Source organism: Struthio camelus, chromosome 6 (assembly GCF_040807025.1).
Source record: "Struthio camelus isolate bStrCam1 chromosome 6, bStrCam1.hap1, whole genome shotgun sequence".
Taxonomy (NCBI): domain Eukaryota; kingdom Metazoa; phylum Chordata; class Aves; order Struthioniformes; family Struthionidae; genus Struthio; species Struthio camelus.
The window spans coordinates 35,441,369-35,469,257 of record NC_090947.1 but is presented as its reverse complement, the minus strand read 5'-3'; the positions used below and the strand labels follow the sequence as shown (position 1 = coordinate 35,469,257).

The 27,889-nt window shown below is 40.8% G+C and overlaps 2 protein-coding genes across 2 annotated transcripts in view; one reads left to right on the top strand and one right to left on the bottom strand.

The window, feature by feature from the left end:
- Positions 1–9,670, top strand: part of LMLN (leishmanolysin like peptidase) — a 19,014-nt gene extending 9,344 nt beyond the window's left edge. Inside the window, exons 13-17 of the mRNA XM_068949130.1 lie at positions 609–741; positions 1,322–1,481; positions 2,610–2,740; positions 3,509–3,719; positions 5,356–9,670. Coding sequence (XP_068805231.1) covers positions 609–741; positions 1,322–1,481; positions 2,610–2,740; positions 3,509–3,719; positions 5,356–5,456 — 736 coding nt within the window. The 3' untranslated portion in view covers positions 5,457–9,670. The remainder of the gene's footprint in view (positions 1–608; positions 742–1,321; positions 1,482–2,609; positions 2,741–3,508; positions 3,720–5,355) is intronic.
- On the bottom strand, positions 9,662–27,889 carry LOC104145610 (glycerol-3-phosphate dehydrogenase 1-like protein). The gene is made up of 8 exons (XM_068949131.1): positions 27,756–27,889; positions 21,237–21,414; positions 19,034–19,174; positions 17,544–17,682; positions 15,415–15,527; positions 13,629–13,862; positions 13,372–13,478; positions 9,662–11,977 (listed from the first exon to the last, which is right to left on the bottom strand). The coding sequence occupies exons 1-8, from the start codon at positions 27,794–27,796 to the stop codon at positions 11,881–11,883; spliced, it is 1,050 nt and encodes a 349-aa protein (XP_068805232.1). The 5' UTR covers positions 27,797–27,889; the 3' UTR covers positions 9,662–11,880.

Genomic DNA, 27,889 nt, shown 5'->3' with positions numbered 1-27,889 from the left:
TACAGATTAACAAGGAACGCTCTCACAAATACTTTCGGAATGCAGGCAAGAAGGACGCACACCAAATATGTTAAAAATAAAAATGTTCTACCCAATAACTACAAAACTAAACATCTTAGGACGTAGGACTTATTTACTCTGTGAGAGGACTCTGCTGAGGGAGGAGGGAAGTGCAGCTGTAGCGTGCTGCACTGCTGGATTGTACTTAAAGCAACAGTAGTAGATGATACCCATCTTCAAAATAAAGCCTGGCTTGTTTTTTTGTTACAATATTTGTAGACTTAAAGGACACGACTGCATAGCAGACACATCTTGTTGGGTTTGTAGATATTTTTTCTTTTTTTACCCTGAACTTTGTAAAGCAATATCATTAAAACAAAATGTGCAAGTCCGTTGTGATTTTTTTTTTCTGACTTGATATTCTTTCATACAGAAAGTCCATAACCAGGCAAATACTATTAATGAGCTTCCAGACAAGAAAGTAATGCTTTTTGTGACTGTCGACTCCCATTCTCCCACACGTTTGATCAGTCTTGACAAACTGTTTAGTTAAATTATGAAAAGCACTTAATGTGATCTAATGTGACTTTGTTTGCCTTTTAATGAAGGAGGCAATTAATCAGTCCATACTGTGACACTTTGAGGAGTAATCCTCTGCAGTTAACCTGCAGACAGGACCAAAGAGCAGTAGCAGTGTGCAACTTACAGAAGTTTCCAAAGCCATTACCTCAGGAATATCAGGTATAATGGATCTTGCTTTACCAAATAACTAAGTATTTGTGTTGTTGTGTTTTGCAGCCATGTGATTATATTTGGATGTTTTTTATTTTTTTCTTTTTTCTTCTGAACTGGTAGATGAATAGATTTTTGTGGAAAAATCTCCTCTTTTGAAAGAGAAGCACTAAGTTTATTGTAAGAAGTCTGGAGGCTTAAAAAAATTTCTACATGATCTTAATGAAACAGTAACAGTGTTGCTTGGATCTTTGACCAAATTCCTGATGAAGCAATTGCTTTTTTTTTTTTTTCTTTAGTCAAAGTCTCCCTGAAACGTTTTGTTTGAGGTGCCTCTTTACCTGATCTGCCACTTTGTGTTGCTGCGTACTAAGAAATTTGTAGGGTGTGGGGAATATTCAGATGTGAATCTATACATAGTTTCTTAAATACTTCGAGCTCATCTGGTTCATAGGTGTTGTAAGTTGCTGTTAATAGCATTCTTATAGTTATCACTGAGGTTACTGCAGCTGTAATGATTGATTTCTATAAAAACCAGCCGTATTCTTGTCTCTGCATAAACTGCTTCACTGCCTGTTTTATTTTGCAGTATTTTGACAATCTAAATGGAGTGCCAGCAGAAGACTTGCCCTACTATGGTGGCTCAGTAGAAATTGCTGATTATTGTCCTTTTAGTCAAGAATTTAGTTGGCACTTAAGTGGTGAATTTCAGCGCAGCTCAGACTGTAGAATACTGGAAAACCAACCAGGTCAGTTTTTAGAACTTCGGTATGGTATTTGAGAGACTACCCTTTTTTAAGTGTGAGGTTCAGAAAACAAGTTCTCTGTGCTCTTTAGTGCATTTGTTCTTTTGTGGTTGATCTGATCACTTTTATTTTGACTTCTCAGTGTCAACACTTTCTGTTAGCCTCCATTTTTCTTAATGTACGAAATCAAGTAGACTGAACTGGATCTTTTTTGATTCTCTTGTTGTATATGCAACTAATTGGATGTCAAATTAGTTTTAAACTACCAGCTGTGCAAAGGCTCTGCTGGGAGGAGAAGCACAGCACAACTATCTTGTGAGTGTTTGATTCTTAGATATACCTTTGACACAAGAATCACTTAAGAGCCAAACAGAAATTAACCCTAATTGACCCTGATGCAAGGCAGAAATGTGTTTTTTTTACTTGTTTTTTTTTTTAAATACACACACACACACACACACACACACACACACACATATATATATATATATATATATATATATATATATATATATATATATATATATATATATATTTTAATGTGGCTAGGAGGGGGGAGTGGTTTGCTTGCCGCCTTTTTTTTTTTTTTTTTAAATCTCTAAGAATAATTCCACTTTGCATCTTTGTAGGTTTTTGTTCAAGGCAAGGAGCTTGGGGAATTGCCAGAGCAGAAGCCTGTCTCCCAGGACAGTGCATTAACTTTCAATATTGCAGAGCTCCAGAATGCTGTTGGATATTAACAGTCTTTTAAAAAAACAACAAAGAAAGTCCACCAAAAAGACCTTGCAGCAACAACACAACCAGCCCTTCCCCCCTTCCCCCCCCCCCCCCAGCCATCTGGGCTGGCGTTTCCTGGGGGCAAATATAACCACATAGTCCTGATGGGTAGTGGCCCCTCCCTCGCCCTTCCCCCCCTGCCCGAGTTCCTTCTGACTTAATATATTTACTACAGTATGATTCTCAGATAGGACAATGTTCACAAGGTATGCAGATCTGATGAACAGTCTGAAGGGTCCCAGAAGTAAACCTGGAATTGCCTGTGAGACCATTCACTAATTATGATAAATTAAATTAATTTAGACTTTCTGTTCACTTAATAAATTGCAATTCAGTGTATTCTTTCTACCTTAGATCCTACCAAAAACTATGGTGCAGAGAAATATGGACCAAACTCTGTATGTCTTATTCAGAAATCTGCTTTTGTCATGGAACAGTGCAGGAGGAAACTCAGTTACCCTGACTGGGGTAGTGGATGTTATCAAGTAAGTATGTTACTACTGTTTTTGTTTGGTTGTGTTTTTTATTATTAAATAGCATAAAAGGAAAAAAAATCTGGTTTGAAATATAGCCTATGACTATTAGAACTTTGTATTTGGACGCCGTACATGATCTTCTCTGTCTTAAATCACTAGATTATATGACATGCTTTGGAAATAAATATTTTCCAATCATAAGCCTGTAATTTAGATCATGCATCAAATTAAGCACACGGCCACTGAAAAGATTTGTGTGTTACTTGACATGTTTTATCCCTGTGATACTTTCTCCATAGCTAAATGGAAATACTTGTACTGGAATCTTTTGCTGTTGAAATTTAACATTAATTAGTCATGCTATTTTGGGAGGGGATTTTCTGTTTTTTGTTTCCTTTTTCTTCCAGAGGAGAAAGCACTGCACGCACAGCATTTATTTTTTCGTTATCCTCTTCCTCTGGGCAACCTCACTTAGAGATATCACTCTTGAAGACAGCGCAGCTCTAAAAACATACATAGTCATTAGCAGAAACAGAATTTTATTTGTTCTCAAGTGGTTGTTACCATAATTGCATGAAAAAAGCACGGTCTGTGCGTTAAGCATCCTTGAGACAAATAGTTGATTTGAGTTCTTTTAATGTACTTCTAGTTAACCTGTGCTGTATGCAGGCTGTTTACTGAATGTAATATTTACTAATAGAAAGAACTCTAAAACTCTATATAATGTATTTTTGATAAATCTCAAAGCAGACCTGATCTTGTTTCTCTGTTTTTAAGGTGTCTTGTTCTCTGCAAGGGCTGCATGTTTGGGTCAAGGACACTGCATACTTGTGCAGTCACTCGGGTCAAGTATTAAGTGTTAGCATTCAGATGAATGGCTGGGTACATGTGGGGAACCTAATCTGTCCAGCCTGCTGGGACTTTTGTGATTTCTGTCCCCCTGAACGGGATCCTCCTGCTTCCAACTTAACAAGAGTTGCACCAATTGGTAGGTTGCCTTATGATTTGCAGAAGTGAAACTTAAGATAAAAAGTTTGAAAACACTGAAGGCTTGTGTAAGGGGTTGGAAAGTACTAAATAGTCCAGGAGCTTGCTAGTGGACTGCTGGGAATCACTAATAGTGTTACTTGTTAGTGATTCAGTGAATTAAGTTGCAAATGTATATATTGAGGGGGGGGGAGGAGACAATATATAAATTACTATTTATTTACTTATAAATCTTGGTATGAATCTCTGAGAATGGTGGGACAGCTCTGGCCGTCAAGGGAAGGAAAGGAGAGCCCTGGCCTTGCTATTCCAAGGTCCTGAAGATGTAGGAGTTAAATGAGGATGGGTGAATGTACCCTATTTTTTACTGTGTAGTTATACTTTTGTTTCTGGGATTAAGCAAGTGGCTTATTTACGAGAAACGTGTCTGAAATAAAACTACTTTTCTCTCATATTTTTCTCTGGTGATCCTAGAGATCTAGCTTTAGCCTGTGACCTTGCCAGCAAATCGGGTGTGTGTTTTGAAGGCTGTATGACTTTTATAACATCTAAATCCATCATCTCAGTGGAAAATTAGTGCTTGCTTGTATAATTTCCCATTGATAATATTAATGCAGGGATCCAAAGCATGAGTGTTGGGTGTCAGTTTGCTTTTTAACAGTGGGAGAGGGAAACTTAATTCACTGAGTACTAGTTAATATTTTATCAGAAACAGATCACCTCCTAAAATGACAATTCATAAGAGAACAGTCTTTACAGTATTTCACACTAGCGGGTTTTTTAAGCCTTTAAACAATTCTTTAATTGTTGAATGTGCTGTCTCAGTGCAGTTTTCTAGAGAAAATAAATGTGCTTAGTTTAGCGATATTTACGATTCTCTTTCAACCTCATATGCTTTGGTTTTCGTATACCATTTCATGTAGTTTTATTTTTGTCTCAGAAATGGTAGTATTTCAGTGGTTGGTGAAATGACTCCTATAGATTAGTTTTTAGCATGAAAAATCCATACAAACTAGGAGATATGAATTCAAACAGATGCTAGCACTCAGGTTCACACCTGGTGTAGTCTTTTTGGTTTTGTTTTTTTTCCCATATCTCTTTATCAATGCAGGTTTACATTTGTATCTGTCATTTTCTTAAGCCTTGCGGCTATGTAATTACCTACCGTGGGGACAAACTGTGTTTCATGTGTTGGTTTGTTCTTCCTTTTTTTTTTTTTTCCCCTCCTCCTCTCTATTCATCTTAGTGTTCTGTGGATTGAGTTTTTATGATTTACAGTCATACAGATCAAAAATATTCATAAAATGATCTTTCAAGAGTTTGATTTTGAAATGCAGCTTCTCCCCAATCATGCCATAGTAAAGTTCCCACTCTCTTCTTGCAATCGGGATGTTTTCTCATTTGTTTTCCTGTTTGTTCCTGAAGGAGCACAGAAATTTATTTAATTATAAGGGAATAATCATGTTGTTTGGTTATATTGAATTTCTAGCCTTGAAAGCTAGAACAAATCAGTGCAGATTATTACAAGTATGCTTTTTTCCTTTGTTTTTTTTTTTTTGTTAGTGTTCTATATGCTATTCTTTCTTGCCTCTACCTGTAAAATGTATTGCTTATATGCTGTTTTGTTTTTTGTTTAGATTTATGCTCATGCTCATCCGGTCTGGTGGTTACCCTCTGGCTATTGATGGCTAATTTAATTCCCCTGCTAACAGGATTTTTTCTCTGCGTGTGGAGCTAAGCATGGGGAAAGAAGGTGTTCCGAGATGGTACCATCATGCTGCACTTCTTAATGTGAAGCACTGCAAGAGCTTTTTGTCTCTACAGGCAGCTGTATTCTGCTGAACCTCTTCTCTCCTGGCAAGTAGCAGTGCTGATAGCTGCCAGAGTGGTACTGACGACAGCAGCCAGAGTTTGAGAGGAGGAAAACTTACATTGTCATCTCAATAAGTGCCAGTATTTTCCTGAATTACGACCTTTCATTTTGACACAGTAACCAGATCCACTGTGCTGACTGTGTTAGACTACCTGGCAACTCGGTAAAGGTTTGAAATGGGAACTTTTCTGTTACAAAACTTGGGTTTTTTTTTTTTTATTTGTATGTCCTCTGTGTGACTGGTAGCAAAGCATCCTCAAACTGGAAATATACCTCAGTGCTTTAGTCAAAAGCCATGTGAAAATCAGCTGTCATCACTGCTAATAACCCAGGCCAAAATTGGTGTGGTTGGTTTGTTTGTTTTTGTCAATTTTTAAAATTCATGGGGGGGGGGGGGGGGGAATGTAATGGGGTAGTAGACCAGTTGTTCAGAATTGCTTCCACAACTGGATTCCGAAGCCTAGCCTAGACTTCAGAAATCATAGTATTATATGGTTAAAATTTCTAATTCTTGGGGTTTATTTAAAACTTAATACATGCACAAAGTTGAATTTTATCCTAGTAACCAAGACAACTATCTACAAATCCCATTTTCATTTAGTATGTGCCAGTTGTGAAATTTAGTACATCTAATATTTGAATATTCTCCCACTAATTTGCCAGGCAAATGCATTTTAATCTTGATACAGTCTGTAAAATTGGGATAGGTTTTCTGATTTTGGTGTGTGTGGGTTCCCCCCCCCCGCCGATAGAGTGACCATAAATACAGCCATTTTCACTTTCTGTTGAGGGGGCAAACCAGTAGTTATGGCTGCTATAATCTTACAGGTACCTGTATTGATTTCTTTAGGTCAAAAGTAGATTGAATGTGTAAAGAAAACTCAGTAATCTGTTTTTTTTTTTCCCTCCCTTTCTTGAACATACAGTTGATAATCTGAATGATAGGGATTATCTGAGGCTTATAGTATGTTAGAGAATAATCAGATGTTTTAAACAAGGCACACCTTGCTACAACATTCATTGTTTAATGGACAAAATCTACTAGATTAAAGAAATGAGGAAAATCTGTCCTCCTTAAGGACAGATAGTCTTTAGGACAATTAAAAGGGTGATTTCCTTTGTTTCTGACCTTGTGTAAAGCATGACAAACAATTCTGTTCAGAGTATAAAATAGGCTCTTAAGTGGTGCAATCGATTGTCCTACTGGAATAGTTTTTGTTCTTGGGAAGGTGTTAAGCTTGAGAGAGCGGATGTGCCCAGTGCACTACAAAACGCAGGGATGGGAATAAAGATGATGTTTCTCTCCTCTGTAAACGTGCTGCAATGTTAGAATTGTGGGTGACTCGATCCCTCTCTAAAATGAAAGGTAGACAGAAGGGGCAGGAAATAAAATGTCTTTGGCTGCAATTAAACAACTAAAGTTAAATACAGTTAAATAATAGAACTTTCATTGTAGTTATAAGGACAGTGAAGAAAATCTCTGTGCCTGCTAGTTTGTTTTTGTAGAGAAACTCTTGTGACACTACTGAGGTGAGTAGACTTCAACCTATAACTGCCTGGAAGCATCACGACCGAGAGTACCTTGCACTGGGCTAGTCCCCTTCTTACTGCGGGTTATGCACACTTTGCTTTGAGTTATACAAGGCCTAGGTTAGCCTTAAGTAGGTGTTTCTGAGAAGCAATATGAATTGGGGATCAAATGCTTTAAACGTGCATAAGTTTGAATTAAGAAACACTCAGATTCATCAGCGAACACTGATTATTTTAATATATGCACAATCAACAGTTGGTATAAAGTGATTCCTTGAAAACTCAGAAAGGTTTGAGAATACATCGTAGGTCCCAGAGTATTGTATCTTTTTGTTTGTTGTGCAATAATACAATTTAAATGGTATCACTCAAAAATGATGCTTTTTATACTTGAAAGAAATCATTGGTTATTTTTTCTTACTGTGAAATATTTGCACTGTCTGAACTTTCTGGTTAACTTTATAACTGTTAAACTTTTTTACTGGTGTTTATTTATTGTGCTTGGTATTTGATGTGCTAGTCTCCTGTCTGTGTAAGTGTGAGATTTGTCGTATTTAAGTGAATGTTTTTATCTTCTACACGGTTGTTTATCTTGAGGGCTCTTTGCTTTCTTCTCTCTTCCTGAGAATTAACTGAAACCTGAAAGATGGCTTAAAAAGTCAATGCTTACCTACTTCTGAATTGTATACCATAATTAAGGAAAGAGGCTGCAGTGCATTGTACCTATAAGGAAAAGCTGCCTGCTCGTCAAAGCTTTTCTGGGCAGATTTAGCAGTACCTGCTGAGTAGCTGCATTAGTGAATCCAGTAAAGTAAAACGGTAACTGCCTTAATAATCTGAGATTTCAGTTGCAATTTCTCTGAAATGCAGCTTTAAAAACTGGCTGTAAATTGCAGAATTGGAAGTGTCTTTTGGGAGTCGGGAGGGAAAGTACTTTAGCAGGCAGAATCACACAGGGTGCACTCTGCTGGAGAGTTGGCAGTTGCAGCCTTTGCAGCTGCGGAGAAGTGTGTCTGGCACACTTTAAAGTGAGAATGAATTATCAGAAAGAATATTTAAGTAAAACTGACTACCTCAGTTCTGTTTGTCTTTGAGTTAAGCTTTTAGCCTCTTGTTAACTTCCAAGTCTTAAGATGACTTAAGTAAAAACATGTCTCAGGTTTTTAAGAGCAAAATCAATTCAGAAGGAAGCATAAGCCATTTCTGAGTGTAAAACATAAAGCTAAAAAGTGTAGCTTAGAACAATCACTTATGTAGCCTTAAGTAGAGTTTTCCCCAACAAAAGTCAGTGTTGGTTTTAAACAAATACAAAGTTTGCAGGCAGCTACTTTAGGTTTGGTGAACGTACTGTGGCAAGTCCATCATGCTGCATCTCTGACACGTAGGGGCTTTCAAATGTGGCTCAAATAAATCTCTGTGTTCACTAGACTAGATAGCATTATTTCCAGGGTTTTTGCTGCCCTGAAGGTAAATGAATTAGCTTCTCGTTAGCCAAAATATTTTGTGTGTATAATAGCCACAGTTTTAAGTTTTGTGAAAGCATTTCATGTTTGGTTATAGAAGTAAATTAGTCTTGCAGTGTCTTTTTAACCCAGCTGTTTAAATCTGTAACACTTTAATTAGAACCTGAGGCAAGTCATACTTTAGGAACACATTTTTTTTAGTGCTGTTTCAAAGATTTAAGAGGAAGAAGGATATCTTTTGGCTGGTTTAGTTTGTATGCAGTGAATAAAATTGCATAGGAGAGCAGGCGGTTCATGCCTCTTGAAAGGGCTGAGGTTTGGGGAGACTATCCTAGCTTAGATATAGGTTAGCTTACCGAAAGAGAATTTTGACCCCTGTTATTTGACTGTAGGTACAATGTAGCTCATTCTTTTCATTGTGCACTAGTAAACTGGGAAGACTGATATAATTTAAAAGCAGACATAGCAACAATCCCTTACTTACAAGGGACGGTTGCTTTAAAATCTTCCTGTCCTGCAAATTTCTCTGGCTGAATATATCTCAGTGGAGAGAGAGAGGCGTACGTCCTCTCTTTCTCATACTTCCTACTAATGACTTTTAGCTGAGCGGCTTTCCCTTGCAGAGTTCAACAGCCAGCTTTTGCTTGGTTAAAGGGGTGAGTGCTTGGGTGTTTCGCTCTTCAGGATTTGGGTCTATATTGTATATCAAATGATGTGATCTTACGGTATCAGACTTCCAAAGTGCAAATATTGCCTTTTTAAGCATAAAGCTTACCCTGGAGATAAGAACAATAGTTTTGAGAGAACTGGCTGACCTTGAACATGTTTCCTGTTTTGATATGGAATGTAAATATAGAACAAACTATTTTACGTAGATTTTGACTGGAATTGAGATATAAGGGCTAATTTTTGTTATTTATGGAGTAAAATTTCCTTATTTTACTGTGTAAAAGTTTGTCATCCAGAAGAAGAAATAGTTCTGTTCATCAATAAAAATGTCTGTAGAAAACTGACTCTTCTTGTCCTTTTCTCTGAGAACTGACGTTATCAATTGGAAGAATAAGCACAATAAAGGAGCATTATTACAACAGTCATTTATTTTATGAGAACTTGGAAAAATGAAATTACATCATGTCCCATTTATTGATCACTTGATTATTAAACTGATACTTGATACACTTTGAATGCAAAATGTTCTGTATTATTATTAGATCATAAATGACTTTTCAGAAGTTCAGCCTGATTGTGAACTAGAGAGGTTCCCAAATTCTCTTTCCCACCCTTGCGTTTTTAATATTTAACATTATCCAAATTTTTTCCACTTGAAATGGAAGATGCTACATGGGTGACTTTTTTGTTTTCCAGTGCTGTATAAAAAGATCTAACCACATGATTCCCATTCCAGCTGAAGGAACATCTACATTGCACCGTAGAGTCCTGATTTGTTGTCTGCAATCTGGCACAGGTAGGAGAGCCGTTCTCCTCCTCCAGCTTCGAGTCTTCACGTGGGCAACTTCTTTGCTGTTTCGGAGAGCTTGGTGATGCTATGAACATGTTTTCTGGTACCTGAGCTAGCTTTGTTAGCTCTAAGACTAAGATTTTAAAATATACATTCATATATATTACTCTGATAAATGTGAAAGATGTAACATTCCTCTAAAATGCAGAGTGGAAAAGATTCTATAAGCTACCTTTATTATTACTTTTCTTAAAATTTTTTTTTAATGTCAGTAAATGCATGGAGACTAAAAGAACTCGTGCCTTCCCCACTGGTGTTCTGGAAAATAGGGTAGGAGCAAAGCAAAAAACAGACTACTCTTACTTTTTGTTCCCTTCCTCTCTAAATATGAATCTTTCAAATGGGTATTAGAGCATACAAAATGTGCCATTGTTTTTCATAAATGGCTTTTAACTCTGAAAAACATCAGGTATGTAAAGTTACCCAAGTACAGGTATCAGATTTAAAAAGTTTTGTTTCTAAAATTAGTGCCATCAGTAGCAAAATTGAAAACTGGTATGTTAATCAGTTTGTGTCTAAAATTCAGAAGTAGACAGAGACCTCTCACTTCCGGAGTGTAGTGTGTGTGTGGTGCTTTGCTTCATCTACAGCAGGATCAAGGCATTAGTCTCTTGCAGTCCATGGAAAGATGGACTGGTTGCACTGGTTTCTGTCCAGTGGTTTTCTGGAGGAGTTTTAAAAAAAAAAAAAAAAAAAAAAGGCAGCCTAGTTTTGAATATAATTTTATAGGAGTTCTGTGTGTCTATAGCAGTCATTTTTGTGCATTTATAAAAAGTTAAGTATCACAGAGGCCTTTTCATTCACTTTTCACGTCCTCAAAATAACAGCGTTGCACAGGATGCAAGTCAAGTTGTGCCATAAATCCTCAGTTCTCCTGCCATTCAGTTCTCCTCTCTCAGCTAGTACTAATTAATGAATGCTACTTGCTAAGAAATTCATGCAGCAAGATAATGTATTTTGTTAGTCCAAAAAATTATCTGTGCTTCAAGGGAATAAATTATTTACATTTTATATATATATGTGTGTGTATATATATAAATATAAATGCAAATCAAATTACCACTGAAGATCCTAAGTGTCCTCTTAAAAAAAAAAAAAAAAAAGTCTTTCTTTCCCTTCCCCCCCCCCCCAAAATTGTTTCATTTTACTTCTGTTGAACATTTGTGTATGTCTGAGCACAATAACAATACCTCTTCTTTTCCAAAGAGGCTTACACTGGGAAACAAAATCGAGGGAGGACTAAATGTCACAAAATGCAAAATCTTATGCTGTTTGTGTCGGGGGAATTACAGAAACTCATGTTTGCCCACATACTTGCATCTTTTGCAGATTTTTTTAAACTAATTTTGATTTTTGTTTTGAGAAGTTCTTCAAACTTTCTGCATCTTGTGCTGTTTTTATAACAGTAATATTAGCAGGCAAAATGCTGAGCCTCGTGTGAGCAATATTGAACTTTGTTATGGGAAATAACATGGGGAACTGTTTTTAATCAACAAGACAGTAATTCTTGGCTAATGCCCAAATTACTAACCCAAATCAAATACAGTCAAATTCTCCATTCATTTCCTCTTCCTTGGATATAATGTTGAAATTCAAGGCAGGGTGTGTGTTTTTTTTTTTTTTTTTTTAAAAACCCCAGAATGAGGATACTGAAATACAGTCTATGTTGCTTTCACAGCAAGCATTGCCGCACAACCTGTTTGTCTACTTTATTTGCTGTGGAGTGGGTAGAAGTCCTGAAAAGATGAGTATACGACCAGATGAGTAGAGTATATTTCTAAATGTGTTGTGGGTGATTTTGCAGACACGAGATGAAATCCTGGACTGCTCTACCCTCGTAGCAGATCTGGTAGATGCTCCTGAATAATGGAAACCTAAAAGAAGCATGTAACAATAAAAATGCTTTTGAAAATTTACATCAATATTTCCAATACCTATATAATGGGGAAAAAAATATCTTTTTTTGTTACATTAAAAGGAAAGTTACATTATTTCTCCTTACAATGTAATTTAAACTTGGATATACTTTACCAGACATTCATAGCCTTCCAGTATAAGGAGGAAACAAAGTAGAAATGAAATTAGGGCAATTAGGAAGAATTAAGGCCAATTTGTTTTGGATGACAGCAGAGAAGAGCTGTTTTGGAGAGAAAATGACTATGCACAGTTTTCAATAACTGAACATTTGAATTTCATATCCTCCTTTTCTTCCTGTGTGCAAAATACATATTATTTGTATTCATTGCTGATATCTAAATGACTAAAAAGAACCAAAACTTCTAATGATTTTATTTTCATATAATTATGAAATATTATTTTCAAATAATATATATGATATTTTATCATATATATATGATTTAAAGGTTTATTTTTTACTTTTTTTTTTTAAGCACTTGTGTCAGCTCTGTTAATCTTCGTATGGTTTATAAATGAGATCACTGAATGACTTGGAACTGAGCGCACAACTAAGTGTAAATACAGGCATGCTTATTAGGTCAAGTTATGATTCAAGGTTCCAGTCCTGTCAAAATGAAGGAGGTTTTGTTTTTATTTTAAATATAATACCACCAGAAGCTTCTGTATTTGTTAAAATTCTAATAGAAAGTTTTTTTTAGAGAGTATTCATTTAGCAGCATGTGAACTCCAAGTACTGCTAACATAAGAGAGGAGATTTTTTTGTTTTTTTTTTTTTCTCTTATATAAGCTGGGACAAAGGCTTCAAACTATTAGTCTTAAATTACCCCAAACAAAGCACTAGCCCATTTTGTGGCACTAAAACACCGATATCGGTGCTTTATACCTATTCAGTGGGTATAAATTGTTTTGGTTGGGAGTATACTGAGTTTTGTACTGAGATAGTCCAGTTAATGTTCACACTGAAAGCAGTACTGATGCGAGCTGTGATGGCGATTTGGTAACAAGAAACGCCTTCACCCTTGGGTCGCCTTCACGGGCTGCTTCTGTGTATGCCCCCCAACCTTGCATAGGGGGAACTGGTAAGGTCTGGGTAGCCACTGCGGCGTTTTTTCATCTCGTGTATGTCTGCGGCTTGCTGCTTTTAACGATCTCTGGCCTTTGTCCCATTGTACTGATCATGGCAATGAGGAGTCTGGCCGAGCTGAGCTGCGGTGGTGTCTCAGCACGTAGAAAGCAGCTGATGCAGAAGTGAGCAGGACAGATGAACACAAGTACCATTAAGGATGTTATGAATCACTCATAATTTGTGGTCATGCCTGTCAATTCAGGTTTTTAAAATCAAAGCACTTACTTATCAAGCACGTTTTTCTGTTTCAGGATCTTGTAGACCTCTGCTGAAGTTTGAGGACCCTGTAGTTTTTGCCCATTCAGCATCTCATTTTCCAGTTGCTCAATGGACTAGAAGAAAGGAGATCGATTACTTGGATCAGAGGGAATGCTGCTGCGACACCAGCAGTTATCGAGAAGGTACACAGCTAACGATGCCTGTGTGAAACACAGAAGGATTTCTTTATGCTTTGGTTTAAAATATTTCAAAATCCTGCTTACTTTTCCGGTGCGAGCAAAGGCTTCAGCTACTTTTCTGTTGCGTCCCCCGTAGCAGGTAGTGATTAGATCAGCAATGCCACAGCTTTCCAGAAAAGTGGCTATTGATACTGGTCCCTTGCAGAACATCTTTGCAAAGGCCACCATTTCCATAAGGCCTAACCGTATAACTGCTGCCTTGGTATTATCGCCAAAATCCAGTCCATCGCAGAACCCAGCTCCTACTGCTACTATGTTCTAAAAAACAGTTTATTACAAAAATGCAGATAAGGAGATCATCAGATAAGACATGCAGTTCATCAACGCACACTGCTATTCAAGAAAAGTCCACAAATCTGTCTTTACCCAGTTCATCTGAACCATGTCCTAGGTTCAATTTCCAATAGGTGGGAGTTTATGTTAAAGAAGCTAAACGTCTAGCTGTGGTTAAACAACAGTAACTGGATTCCTAGAAGATTTTGTAAAAGCATCCATTATTATTGCTAGGGCAAAAATCAAAGCACCTTGTTTAATATTATAATCATGTAGCTTGCATGAAATTAATGTTTTGCTTTTCTGCCGCTTCCAAGTTGGGATGCGCTGACCTTTTTCTTTGAACTACGTTTGCATCCTGACCTGAGCCATGCCTTTCTCGGTCTTCTCTGCCTGTCTGTAATTTAAGCAGACATTGTTCTATATACTGATGCTGCAACAGATCGATTTTTCCCTGCATAATCGGTACTATTACTACTTTGCCTACTGAATAATCAGTGGATTTGGCCTTCTCTAGGATCCCTCGACACTTGTTTGGAACTTTAAACTTCTTCACAACTCCTCACCATCCTCCTGCTTGCCTCCCTCCCAGTTTTCAGGCCCTGAAGAAGCCGACCCTTCCGCCACAGAAATCCCATTTTGATGTAGAGGTGTTGTAGTTTACTTTATTTCAGTAATGTGTTACCTAACACTTCAACGGCAGTATTTCCCTCCAGACATGCACGCACCTCGGTGCTCTTTTTTAGCAAAGGCAATGCCAAAGAAATGGTTTTAAGGACAGCCAACATTTTCCACAAAACCCACCCCCCCACCCCCCCCCCCCACACAGTTTCAGTCTGTCTGGAAAAAAAAATCTTTGGATCTTTCTTTCTGTGTATAAATAAACTGCCTCTAGGTTAAACAGGGCCAATTTTTTCTAGGCAGTAACCCCCTCTTTCTCCAAGGAAAGGTGAATTGTGGAAGTACAACTGAACTGTAGCCTGGGGTCACCTTTGGTAGGTTTAAAAGCAAACTTTTAATCTCGTGGAAGTATCCCCTCAACGCAAACTTGACGGTTTTGGTGTTGCTTCTGATTCAGCTTGGCGGCTCTACGTGGGCACTGCTGAACGCTGAACAAAGGTGCTTGCAACAGGAGGAGACACAGACTGTCACCTCTGACACACGCTCTCTAGTGGGTTGCTACTTGAATGCTGGAAACAAGTTGCTAGTGATAGCTGCTGTACGCAACAAGAGTCTTTGTGCCATGCGCTTACAGTGTACGGACAAGATAATGTTGCGGACTAAGTTCTGCCCTCAAAAGCAGGGATGCCTCTGGTGAAACAGAAGTTAAATACGTTCATTTTGGAACCCTTTACCAGCAGTTTTGTTTTTAAGTACACTTTCCCATTTTTACAGATTGGAAAACTGGCGTATGCGTTGTCCAAGCTCACTCAGTCGCACAGTGGCAGGACTAAGATCAGACCGTGTCACTTCCAGATGACTCAGGTGAGGGCAGAATTTGGTCCTCATAAAAACAATTTGGCTTGAAATCACTAACTTTTAAGGCTCCACAGATCTCCACTGTATCACAGTCATCCACCACGGTAATCCTGAAATTGGGGGTCTGCAATAACTCTTTAAATATCTGCCCTTGTTTTTCATTTTTGCACCCTGTGGGAAGGAAAGGTGAAAGTTATACTGTTTTTGCAGATGTTTCAGGGTGAAAGTAATACGTACAGTCAACTGAAACTTGGAAGTAAGGGGCCAGGGACCACTTTAGGTTTGCGATCTGCATAGCTGGGCGTTAAAGACGACGTTTCTTACTTGACAGCAGATTATGCGGCTGGAAGCCAATGTAACCATATGCAAGTCCCAGTGCATTAACTAAGCACGGCCTAATAACGCTTTAAAGCACTTAAAGGTAGATGCGTGCCCCTCGCACAGATTTCTACCTGAGAAAGCTTGTATAACCACAAACCTTGTACGAGATTAAACTGAGACCAACCTAATTAAAAATGAGACTCCCCAGGGTATTTGCTCAAGCGTGCCTTCCCCTCGCGCAGCCCTGCCTTACAGCTGCGGTCCACTGAGCGCTGGGCGCGCGAAGCTCCCGCTGACTCACGCCTCAAGCGTGAGCAGGTCCGGTCAATCCGAGCACCACCCTGCTGCGAGGTTAACTGGGTAATATTTACAGATCGCTTTGTAGAGCGCAACAGTATAATTGCCGCTTTAAAAACGCGTAGTGGTATAATTGCTAAGTATTCATGCAGGGCGCAAATGCTTAATGGCAAATTAGTTTCTGGTTAGAGGGAGACCCACAGATAATGAAGTTCAACGTTTGCACTGCTGGAACGGTTTTGTTGCCAGTTCCCCCAAGCTCATGCATCGTGTCATTGCAACGCTATGCCCTAGGTATTGAGAAGAAGGGTAGAGTGCCCCGAGTGATAACGGGCCTGAGGTTTGCCTCTATCCAAAGGGTGCTTGACCAGTGGGGCAATGGCTTTTGAGTGGAGTTTCAGTTAGTTTTTATACAAGGTGGCTTTGGTTCCTTCAGCGCTCGGTAGCTGTAGCCGTTTCCAGTTGTTGCTCCTGGAGTGGTTCTGGCTCTTGGCATTTTGGGCAGTTACTCCTGGTCTACGTAAAGAGTTTTGCTAGCCTGGGCAGCAGCACCCTGGGAGCCATGGGGTTTCTGCCCTGTCTCACCAGAAACTCCATGTTTGCTCCTCTTCCTTTGCACGGGTCGATGTTTGGGGATACCCTGTCTCTCTGAGGTGATTGTTTCTGGGCTATGTGGCTTCCCTTATGGGAAACTCCTCTGAGGCACCCAAACCAAGGGGAAAACCTCTTTGCAGATTTATTATCACAGCATGGCTAAAAACTGCGTCAGCAGAGGTTAAACTCACCCCCAGGCAATGCCTATTGCCTAACTTTCCTAATCATGTCTAGTCCTGTTCAGGTCCGATCACTCTGCCAGCACCATCTGCCCAGCTGGTACGGTTTCACTATTATTATAACCTTTGCGTGGCAATGGAACAGCATTGCAACACGGATTCATTATGTCTTCACTGGCTATTGAGCGTAACTCAATTTCTGCTGATTTTTAAAATCGATGGGTTTTGTAAGCTACTGGATGAACTTTCTAAGTGAGGTCAGGCCCAGTTCTGGGACGGTCTGGGGCTGTGTCTTGGCAGCAGTCTGAAAGCGAGGGAAGAACAGAAAGTTTGTTTCTTTTACAGAGAAATCTGAAGATAAAGTGCAATCAGAAGCTTGCATGTGCTCGCCCTCCCCAAGGTGGATTTCTCCATCTGTCTAAACGGTCTGCTGTATCAGCTGCCCAAGAAGTCAGAACTGAGCTTTACGCACATTAGCAAATGTCTCTTGCTAAATCCTACAGGAATAGGATTACGCTGTAATTTTTTAATGGATGGACTTAGCTAACAGCTCTCAGCACTGGAATGTGCTGTCGTTTTGGATCTGATCATGCCAGTACTGAACTGCCCTGAAAGTTGTGCTGCCTCCCTGAACGAGTTCAGCACGTGCTGTACACACCATACCAATCAGCAGCCTCTCGGGACTTGCCACATCTAGGTAGCAGGTTGCATGCCACTGCTGTGTTTCCCACTATCCTGTTTCCCAGTCATAGGTGAGGTTAAATCACAGCTGGTGACTGTAATTTGCAATAATTACCGATGGTGGTTTCACAGAACTTCTCATCAGCCACTTCTTTGGCGATGTTGGCTCCCATAAGCACACTAATTTCTATTTTCAGTTTCTCTCGAATGATGTTAGAGATGAGCTTCAGGCCTTCAGGACCTTCATCAATCCCCTGAATAAGAGACGATCATCAAAATGAAGTTATTAGAATAGGAAAACAGCAACAGAGCCCTGGTAAAAACAGAACCTGTCCTATTGCCTGCAGCTCTCTGTTTCTAGTTGAAAGGATTTGCAGCTCCTATTCACTAGCGTTACCCACAGGTATGATGCAAGTGTAACCCTTAAATCAGCTCCCAGGCTTACTCTACGATGACACTACCAACAGAAGCACAACTGTGCTGCTGCATGCTATTAATACAAATACTCTGATTTTTTTACTTTGTTAACTACAAATCCAAGGCAAATTCAGGGAGAAGATAGCTACAATTGAGTTAATCCTGCAGTAGTGAAACAGGCCTAATTGAGTTAATCCTGCAGTAGTGAAACAGGCCTTATGTCCAGTGCTGCTGTCCTAGGATTCACTTTTATGCTGTATTTTTCCTTTGTGTTAAACTCCTGTAGTATGGAACCGTAATTATGAAATTAAGCCTAGAAGCAGTGGCTTTTTTTGCAAGATCTAAATATTAATCTATGTGCTTCCTTGCTATTAAAGAGCATACTGAACTGCTGCAGTTTTCCTGGAGCTGAAGAAAAGTCAATTTGCAGGAAACTCCTTCCTCCTCTCCCCCCCCCCTCCCACCACTGCTCTCAGTGTTCTGCTGCTCACAAGGTAATGTCTACAGAAAAAGAGGGAAGAGCGGGGGTACTGCAGTCTGAAAACTTGAATTAAATTTGTTTTACTTCAAGTTTTAATTGGATATTTCCTGTAATGCAATCAACGGAAGGAGCAGTAGACTATATGCTTGCACTTTGCCTCTAGCTTTTAGCTTGAGAGTCTCCTGAAATATTAATTCCTTTTAAGATTATGATAATCTAACCTGCAAAAAGAGATTACCCAATTCATTCTGAATGGAAATTGCTTTGGTTCTGCAAAATTATTAGTGCTGGCAGCTTGAATGCTGCCAGGAACAGCTTTCGAAGGAGCGTGCGCTTGGACTAGGCACCGAGAGCCAGAGCTTTTCCTGGACAGGAGCTAATGGAGGCTCTAGTCTGATGAATGTTTCTTCTGGTGGCAGCACCAGCTTATGAAGCCCTTTCTCTGCCCATTTTCACCTCTATCCTAGTCCAAATGGGAATGGATCCAGGCTAAAGATGGCTAAGGAAGATGGTTACTCCTAGCCCCTTTCACGGCATGGCCACAGGAGCAGCAGCAGGACAGGCAGAGGCGTCGTACGGCTTCGCAGCTGCAGAAAGAAATGCTCGTGTCTCTGCAGAGCACGCAGCTGAGAGCTGGAGTCCTACCCAGGCGCTGAACGTATGTATTTACTCCTTACAGACCGAGCCTTGTAGAGATGACAACTTACTTTGATCAGCGAAATCCCGAATGCTCCGGGTTTTATCCGACCTGCGATCTGGTCGCAGATTCGTCCAATGAATTGATGAGGTAAAACAAATACAAAAATGTCCGCCCCTTTCATTGCTTCAACCACATCCGGTACAGCCACCTAGACAAGAGCGACAATGGCAATGAGCCCTCTCACACCGGCTAAGAGCTCTCATGCCTTGCAAAATAACAGCATACCTAAGCCGTTGCAGATGGCACGGCAAATATACTTAATTTTAATTGAGGCTGTGACGTAACTGTTAGCCCTTCTCCTGAAATGGCCAAAGCAACCTAGCTTTTGGGGGGGTTTTGTTGTTTTTGTTTTGTTTTTTGAAGCTTGCTTCCCATAACCTGGGAGGATAATACGCTTTTTAAACTTGCACTATTCTCCAGGCAAGCCCCTTTGCTGGTACAGCTTTTAAGGCAGTGCTGGAAGATACTTAATGGATGGGAGCGCCAGGGAGCGAAGGACCAAAGCAGCGCGCTCAAACACAGCCTTTTCTTGAAGCCTTTATTCTCCACAGGTAACCTGCTGACAGTTACTGAGCAATAAATTGTATCAAAAGGCAGAGTTGATTGTTTATTGTCTGTCTTGTTCCCCCCCTCAAACATAGGGGGGAACAATATAGTGCCTCAATATAGTGACTTGACCAACAGTTACAAAAGCTCATGCCGCGTGCTTAGTAGATAGCAAGCTGTATCTTCCTCCAAATGCTAGTGTCACTGAGAAGAACAGTTAAACCTATGTTACAGGAAAAACAGCAGCTGCATTTAAGTCAGCTATCACTCTCGGTTCATAATCAGAGAAAATACTGCCTTTGGACGTGACCTTAGAGCACCTGTGATTCCTGGCAGCAGAATGAGACCTGCTACCAGCAAAGCTGTTTCTCCAGGAAAACAGCAAAACAGGACCAGAGCCGAGGGCTGCACTGACAGCACTGCACAGACAGAGCTGCTGTCTCGCCAGAACGGGGAGGAACAATGAGAAACTGTGAGGAAAAAAGGATTTTTTTTTTTCCTCAGTGGGAGGTGAAGATGTGGGAAGATGAGGGACCTCTCCAGGCTTTGCTGCAACTAGCTGAGTTTTGCTGGTAAAGTCTCAGATCCTTTGCTACAGATAGGATGAGGCCGCTCTAAAAAGAGCACGAGCTTGTTGACCTGTTAAAGCACTGTGAAAATAACAATGGCAATTCAGCTCTAACCCGGGAGAACTGCGTGCCAAGTTCAGACCGTGGGAGCGCAGCTATGCGATTGCAGCACTAAATGTAGGGCTAAATACAACCGCTCACCAAGCAAGACCACCGTCACGTGCAGCGTCTTAACTTCCTTTTGCAACTACAACTATTTGAGAAACGCAGTGCTGCTTTCTTTAATGCATAAACCGCTGCCAGCTGGCAAAAACTCGAGCAGAAGAAAAACTCACCTTCGTTGCTTCAGTAGCTGTAAATTATCTAAGCTGATTTAGGCAGTGATAAATAATATAGTATTTTAAATAGCTATGAAAATTAAATAGCTCTTATTGTTGGTGGAGGTTACAGCATTATTAATGATAGCAACATGTTGCTATCCTGAATCACCCACGAACCAGGAGCAATGCTGTTCACCTTGTTGTAAGCCAGGGCTGTTAGCTGTCCTGCGGGTTTCTCTCCTAGAAGAAGGGAGAGCAGTAGCTTGCTTCCCCCCCCCCCCCCAATAGATTCTCTGGGTTTGAAATATCTCAGCTCTGTCTAGACAGAGCTCTAGAAATGGCAGACAGACGTGCTGAGGTATGCCAGAAAATGGAGATGGTGTATTGTGTTACCAGTTGGATGTTTGAAGTTATAAGCTTGATATGAGACAAGTAAAAGTCATAGAAGTGAGTTATGTTCCAGCATACTTCAAAAAACTGGAGTGACTTAGGTGGCAAATCAGATGCAATGGATTGCTTCCTACTTAAATAATTAAGTACCTGGTATTAACAGGTAATAAGAGAGAGTATTTGTAATTCAAGCAGAGTTCAAGTAATCTGGAGTTCATAATCGAATCGTCAGAGAGAGCTGATACTCCCTCCACTCACAGTTTCTGCTGCTGGATTCACCTGAAATGTTCTTTTACAAAACAGGTAAATCAGTTTGTCAGAGGTTGCCTCCCCTATTAACTGTAAAAAAACAATAAACAATATTTCAGTGATTTAGTCAACTTACCACATTTTCAGGTATCTTGTAACCAGGAAGATATTTCACATTTGTGTGTTCACTGTTGATTATTTCCGAGAGTTTTCTTCCATTGATGATCTCTTCAAATACCCACATCTTGACGATGGGATCAAATCTGTTGGACTTCTGGACATTGTTGCCAATGATTTTTGCTATGGCTGATCCCCTTTAGAAAAAGGTGAAATAACTGATAGGAAACAAATGGCTTTATTGCCAGTTGGAAACACAAATTATTTTAAACATAGTAACTCAAAAAGGCCTGTGGTATAAAGCTGTTCATATGCTTGCTGAGTTTCTCAGAAACCTTTATCCACTACCCTCTATCAAGAAAATACTCAGTTTAACAGCACAGAAATGGAATCAGAGGAGACATAATTGTAATAAGGAATGTGAAGTTATATGAAAGATTATAGAGCAAAAGTGTGATGGAGCATCAACAGTGCTGAAAATACAGTATCCGGAACTAATGAAATGTCTCTTGCTCCTCAGATAAGTTTTTTTGGTCTTCAAAAAAAGCTAAAATGATCCAGGTAGCAAAGTACTGCTGAGTGATCTTGCTGTGACAAAGTCTTTATGTAGCTCATATAGAAGAGGTGCATCCCACTTTTCTACCAATAAGCCAACGGTTGCAGTAAGCGTTTTATGTGAGACACACATCCTAAGAGATTGTTCTTTTTTTAAAAAAAAAGGGTGTTCAAAAAGATGTTGTGACAGTTTCTCTTTATATATTGTTCTAAATTTCACTGCAGCGGGATCTGGAATGGCTGCAGCCTGGAAAAATTGTAGCCATGCAGTTCCTTTTTCTTCAGTCATGTTGTATGTTTGTTATCTCAGTTTAGACAATCTTATTTCCTCATCCACTACTGCAACCTTGCAAACTTCTTTTATTCTCCTGGCAGAAGATAATTAAAAATCTGCCTGACCTGCCGAAAGTATTGAAAGTATTGCTCAATGCACTTTAAATTATTTGTAGGGAGGGAATATTTTTACTCCTCTTTTCCCTCTTCAGTCTTTAAGGTACTAGCCTTCTTACTAAGGTGACTGAAGGAGAGAATCTAGTTGCACTGTTCTTGTCCTCTGACCCACTTGTCACACGCCTGCAGTTGTTTGGCTGTGGTATGTTTTCTGTAACTGATAAAAGTCTTAAGTGTATCCAAGATTAAGTCCAGATAGGTCTGCACTGGGAATGGTTCACAGGGAAACCATGTCATAACTGGCTTTCCTTAACTAATTTTTGATGTAACACATTTGCACAAGGATAATTGCTCAATAAGTAATAAAAGAATAAGGGCTTCGTCTTAATCTTTAACCGCAAAGAAATCCCACTGAGACCAAATTTCATTTTGCCAGAGCTGCTCTAATGCTTTCTTTCAAAAAAAAGTGATGATTTATTTTGATCCTTTACAAACGTGTAAAACATGTAGGTAACTGTTTTAGGGGAACATCTTCACTGTAAAGATAAGAGTTCTGCTTTTTCTGAAGGAAAGGCATATAGTCGTACCATACATTCATATCACCTGCAAAGTTATTTCCATTCCGGTTTTCTTCCCCTGCTGTCTAACAGAGAGCACAGGCAAGGTCTGGGCTGAGGATGAATTGTGGCCGAGTGCAGTAAGCGTGTATTAATAAGAAGATATTTTTGAGAAGATATTAGAAGATGTTTTTGTAGGTAAGCACTGGACTAGGACTTGAGATATAAATTCATTTTCCAGATTTTGCTACAGCCTTCCCTAATGACAAGTGATTTTCACCTATTTCTCATCTATAGAAGGATAATAACATTCCCCGCTTGCACCTACCATCATTTATGCACCTTTCTTTTTCCCTTGGGCTAAAACTTTTTGAAAGCAGACACTTCTTTTTACTATGTGTTTACAAGGCATTTAGTACAGGGGGAAAAAAGGGGGAGGGCTTCAGTCTCAGCAGGACCCCAAGGCTCTCTGTTATTCCAAAAAGATGAGGACAACCCTAAGGTGACTGCGATATAGAAACATTCCAGTGGCACTGATAACGTGCGTCAAGAGGGTTTTTTTTTTTTTTCCGGTAAGATTTGACCATACCAAGTTCATTTTATCTTTCTGTTGAAAGACACAGACTCCAGCCCTAACCTCTGAAATCCTGAACGGGACTGGCAATTCTCAATCAATAAATTTGATCTTCCAGCAGAGCTCTCATAATGGACGTGCTTGGATGTTGCCACCCAAGCGTTTTCCCATTGGCAAGATATCAATGAAGGCATCTCATGCATAAAGGTAGCTTCACAAAGCACAGTATTTTTGTTTGATTTCTCTTCCGGAGAACGGAAATTGTTGGGAGAAAGGGGTTAATTGTTTAAAAGACTTTTGATAGTCATCAGGGAAAATATCTCTCCGTGGAACAAACAGTCAAACGGTTCAAAACCTGATGCTCTGTTTTACTTAATCCATTTAAAATTCACAGTCACTACTAATCAGCCTTGGAAAGAAGAATTGCTTTGTCTGTGAAGCCAGTGTTCGGTAGACTACACAGGCTTAGCAGGGAAGGTCTGCTTATGCAAACAAAACCAAGGACGCTAGCACATAATGACTTTACCATGGTTTTTTTTCTCCAAAACTCAAATTAGTGATGATCAATAGAAGGCTGAGAACTCTGCCTAGATAATTTTTAAAGTCAGTAAGTGAAAACTGCCAATCTTTTTGCCAATCTTCCACCCCCCCACACCCAATTAGGTTAAATTGTGTTGGAAGTGATTTACATAAAGCTAAGAAAAAAATTTTTCTTTTTTGGAGATTTCCTATCAGTATCATTGGAAAACTTTTCCATGTAGAATAAGACCCATTATTTTACACACATGAATATGAAAAGGTTTGTGGCATACATCAGAACTGGAGAAAAATTGAGCTGAAAGGACCCCATGAAATCAGCTAGTCCTCTTCCCTGTCCAAGGGACAGTTGGCTGTACTTACACCATTTGTAACGGGGGTTTTTCAAAGGAGGTCTTTAAGTTTAAAGACCTCAGCTGTTGCAGGCATCTTCTGTTCCCTAAGCAGTCGATACCAGGGCTCTGCTATCCTTCACATTAGAAAGATTTTCCTCACATCTAACCTAAGTTTTTCTTTCTGCAATTTAAGCGCACCTCTCTTGTAGGAGAGCAGAATATTATTTTTCTCCTTTAGACACTTGCAGGCGAACATGGCTTCCTCCAGTTTCCTCCTTAGCCAACCACCCCAAATTCTTTAAGTTACAGAATCTCTCGGGTTGGAAGGGATCCTGGGAGGTCTCCGCTCCAGCCTCCTGCTCAAAGTGGGAACAGCACTGAGTTTGCATCAGATTGCACAGGGCTTTGTCCAGTCAAGTCTTGAAAAACCTCTAAGGCCAGAAATTCCACCTCCTCTCTGGGCTTTGTTATCCTCATAGGGATTTTTTTTTCTCTTTATATCCAGTTGGAGCCTTCAATTTATCACCTCTGTCACTTGTTCTCCTGCCATGCACCTCAGTGAAATGCCTGCCCATCTTTCCATGCTGGTCATTGCAGATAAGTACACCTAATTCAAGCTAAGTCTTCACTGGAGTCTGAATGAATCTAATAAGACGGGAAGAGCTTTCAGATTCTGAAGGTTCAGGTAGCAAAATAAGCCTATATTTTTTAAAATGGATAACTGAACCGTGATCAGCATAAACACAAACCCTCACGCACCTGGCTGGCAAAAACAAAATGCGGTGTAGCACTTATTTTACTTAACCGCATCAGCCATAAGGCTTCTGGCAATGTTGACTTAAGTCATTGTGACCTACTGACCTTCTGCAGCTAGCATGAGCTATTGCAACATGCTGCGCCACGTGTTAACTGTGTTTCTGAGCTGCAGAGAAGACTCACGTGCAGTTATCTGAACTGTCACCCAAATATTCAGGAGGGATATAAGAAAACACTGTTTGCCAAAGATAAACGTTATATTTCTATGTTGTGTTAAGATTATCTGTGCTGCCATAGAGGCTGTGAAGAGAGGTGATTTAAACACTCAGCACAAAATGTATCCCTTGCCAGAGATTTTACAGTCTACATATAAGGTAAGGAGCAACAGGCGGGCACGGGCAGAGAAGAAGTACAAGGAAGCAGATAGTACTGAGTGATCTGGCAGCCTGAGGTCGCAGTATCCACGGAGCATAACTCTTTCCAAGTGGCGTTGTGGGAAAAAAAAACTCTGACGTAGAGTGGAAGGAAGACAGTGCAGTGGCATTTTGAGGATGTTTATGGCAAGTGAACAGCCTGGGAAGAAGCATGATAGTTATTTGAAGATGCAGCCGGAGAAGTCTGTCATTGTGGGCTGATCAGGGGTAAAAGCTGACTCCTAGACACCCAGGAGTGTAACATGGTCAAAGCAACAGGGCAGGGAAACACTAGTTCAGAAAGCTGAGCAGAAACAGCCGAGGCAAGGCTGCCCCAGGCCAGACAAAAGGGTGCAGCAGTAATCAGGATGTGTGGTGATGAGTTCCTGGAGAAGACTTTTAGCTGTATGGATGCACATGAAAGACTGGGTATTAGAGATGCACAAAGAACATGCGATCCGGAAACATAGCATGAATATGAGGATGTAGACAGCAGTGAGCTGGTTTTGCAGGACAGGAAGACAAAGAGCCTTGTCCTGCCCTGTGCAACTTGCAAACAACCGCTCCCTCACGTACTGATTTTTTGGCATTAGTTTCCACTTAGCTGTCAAATATTTCAAAAATCTTAAGGAACCCATCCTCCTTCTACAAAAGCAATCAGAAGAATTACTTAGAGGCTGGGTTCACTGATCACAAACGCATGCACATACATGCTGTTCTGTTTGTTTATGTTCAGGTTACATAAACCGTGAGAAATGTAAGATGCATGGTCCAGGTAAAAAGGGTTTATTGATTTCAGTGGTGTCTCGGTCAAACCCAAAGAGCTTTGGAGAGCAGTGCTTTTCTCTGGACTAGAAAGGTCTGAGCAGTAACAGACGTATGCTTATGAATGGGGACTTTAATTAAAGCCCCCAGATAAACTGGGGACTTTAATACAGTGCTTGTACAAGGCCGCATCTGCACTAAGGTCCAAAACTACCTCCTGAGGATGATGGAAAATGAAAGGTACAAATAAGTCATGGCTTTAAACGAAGCCTGTGCTAGCACGTGTCCTGGTGCCTTCAAAGGAATACAAACAGGAGCTCTGCTCTCCTCGCTGCTTAATGTCAGGTCACCAAGAAACACCACAAAAGGTCCTCAGGATCCCCGAGGAACTCCCCTGGGTGCTTTATTTAGTACTTAAGGCATTTTCATTCAATAATGTTAAAGAACTATGCAAAGGTGAGTGAATATCTTTCCTCCTACTTGGGAAACTACAGGCACAGAAAAGCAAAGGGATTTGGCTGAAGGCTGGAATAAGTAGTAGCAGGACTGTGTCCCTGGGAGCTGCCACAGACAGGCACACAGCTAGAGGCAGAGGTCTAGCGCTCTCTGGGATCTCACTGTCCTGTCAGCGGGGGACCCGCTGCTGAGTCCTCGCTCCCACCATCCAGGTGTTGGCAAGGCCAGGAGCGAAGGAGCTGATGAGATGCCTGCTTTCTAATTCCACCCTTGACCGCTGGTGCTGTGTGAGAGCATGCTCCTGCCATTGCTGTACTTCCCTCCTGCTGTGATTTACTTTTGTATTAAATAGATTTAAAGATGATACCTGCCAGCCATGCAGAGCTCTGAAAGGTACACATGCTTAAAGGACATAGGAGCTCCAAGTTTTTCAAATTCTTATTGGCTCATGCGTCTTTTTCTGCTGTTCTTAGATGGGTTATTTGCCGGTCAGGAAAATTCTGACAATTCCCACTTAGATTACAAGGCAAAGGGACCACAGAGGTAAAGGTAAGAGGAACTTCTTGTCCTGGTTCCCGATTTTGCTACCATTCTCCATAGAGCAGTACGCTAACAGAGCAGGGAGGCTTTACAAACATGGAGTAAATGACCGTTCCTGCCCAAAGGGTTTACAGCGTGAGACAGGACAAAAAGAAATAGAAAAAAGAAGAGAGAGGTGAGGACTGGGGGCAACGGGCCCGGCCGCAGAACGAGCGCGATGCACGCCGCGCTCCGCCAGCCGAGGGCTGCGACTCCTCGCTCCTGCCGGGGAAGCTTTCAGGACCATGGAGATCTTTTTTTTTTAATTAAAAAAAAAAATAATAGCATCACCACCACCACCACCACTATGGCTTCCTACGGCGTTTATCCCCCCGCCCAGCTCCGCAGCCCGGGCCGGGGGTGCGCAGAACCTGTTGCGAGGCCCCCGCGGCGCTGCGGGCTGGCGGAGCGGGGCGCGGAGCGGGGCGGGGGGCGCGGAGCGGCCGCCCCTGCCCTCGGCCCGGCGGGCGGCAGCGGGCGGCGGCGCTGCAGGTGCGCCGGGGCAGGGAAGAGAGAAAACGGGGGAAGGGAGAATGAGAAAGGGAAAACGGGAATGGGAGGCAGGGACGGGCTCTGCCCTGCGCGGCATCCCCCCCTTCTCCCCCCACCTCCGGCACTCACCAGTTCCCCGAGCCGACGATGCAGACCCGGAGCGGCGACATGCTGCTGCCGTGCCCTCCCGCAGGGCGCTGCTGCCGGCGGCTCGGCTCGGCTCGGCTCGGCCCGGCCCGGCCCGGCCCGGCCCGCCTGCGAGC

Coding starts and splice junctions, on each gene's coding strand:
- LOC104145610 (XM_068949131.1), bottom strand. CDS start 27,796: ATGTCGCCGCTCCGGGTCTGCATCGTCGGCTCGGGGAACTG. Junction 19,175..21,236: donor ACAAGATACCTGAAAATGTG/GTAAGTTGACTA, acceptor GCTCTTGTCTAG/GTGGCTGTACCGGATGTGGT. Junction 13,479..13,628: donor CCTTTGCTCGCACCGGAAAA/GTAAGCAGGATT, acceptor CCTTTCTTCTAG/TCCATTGAGCAACTGGAAAA.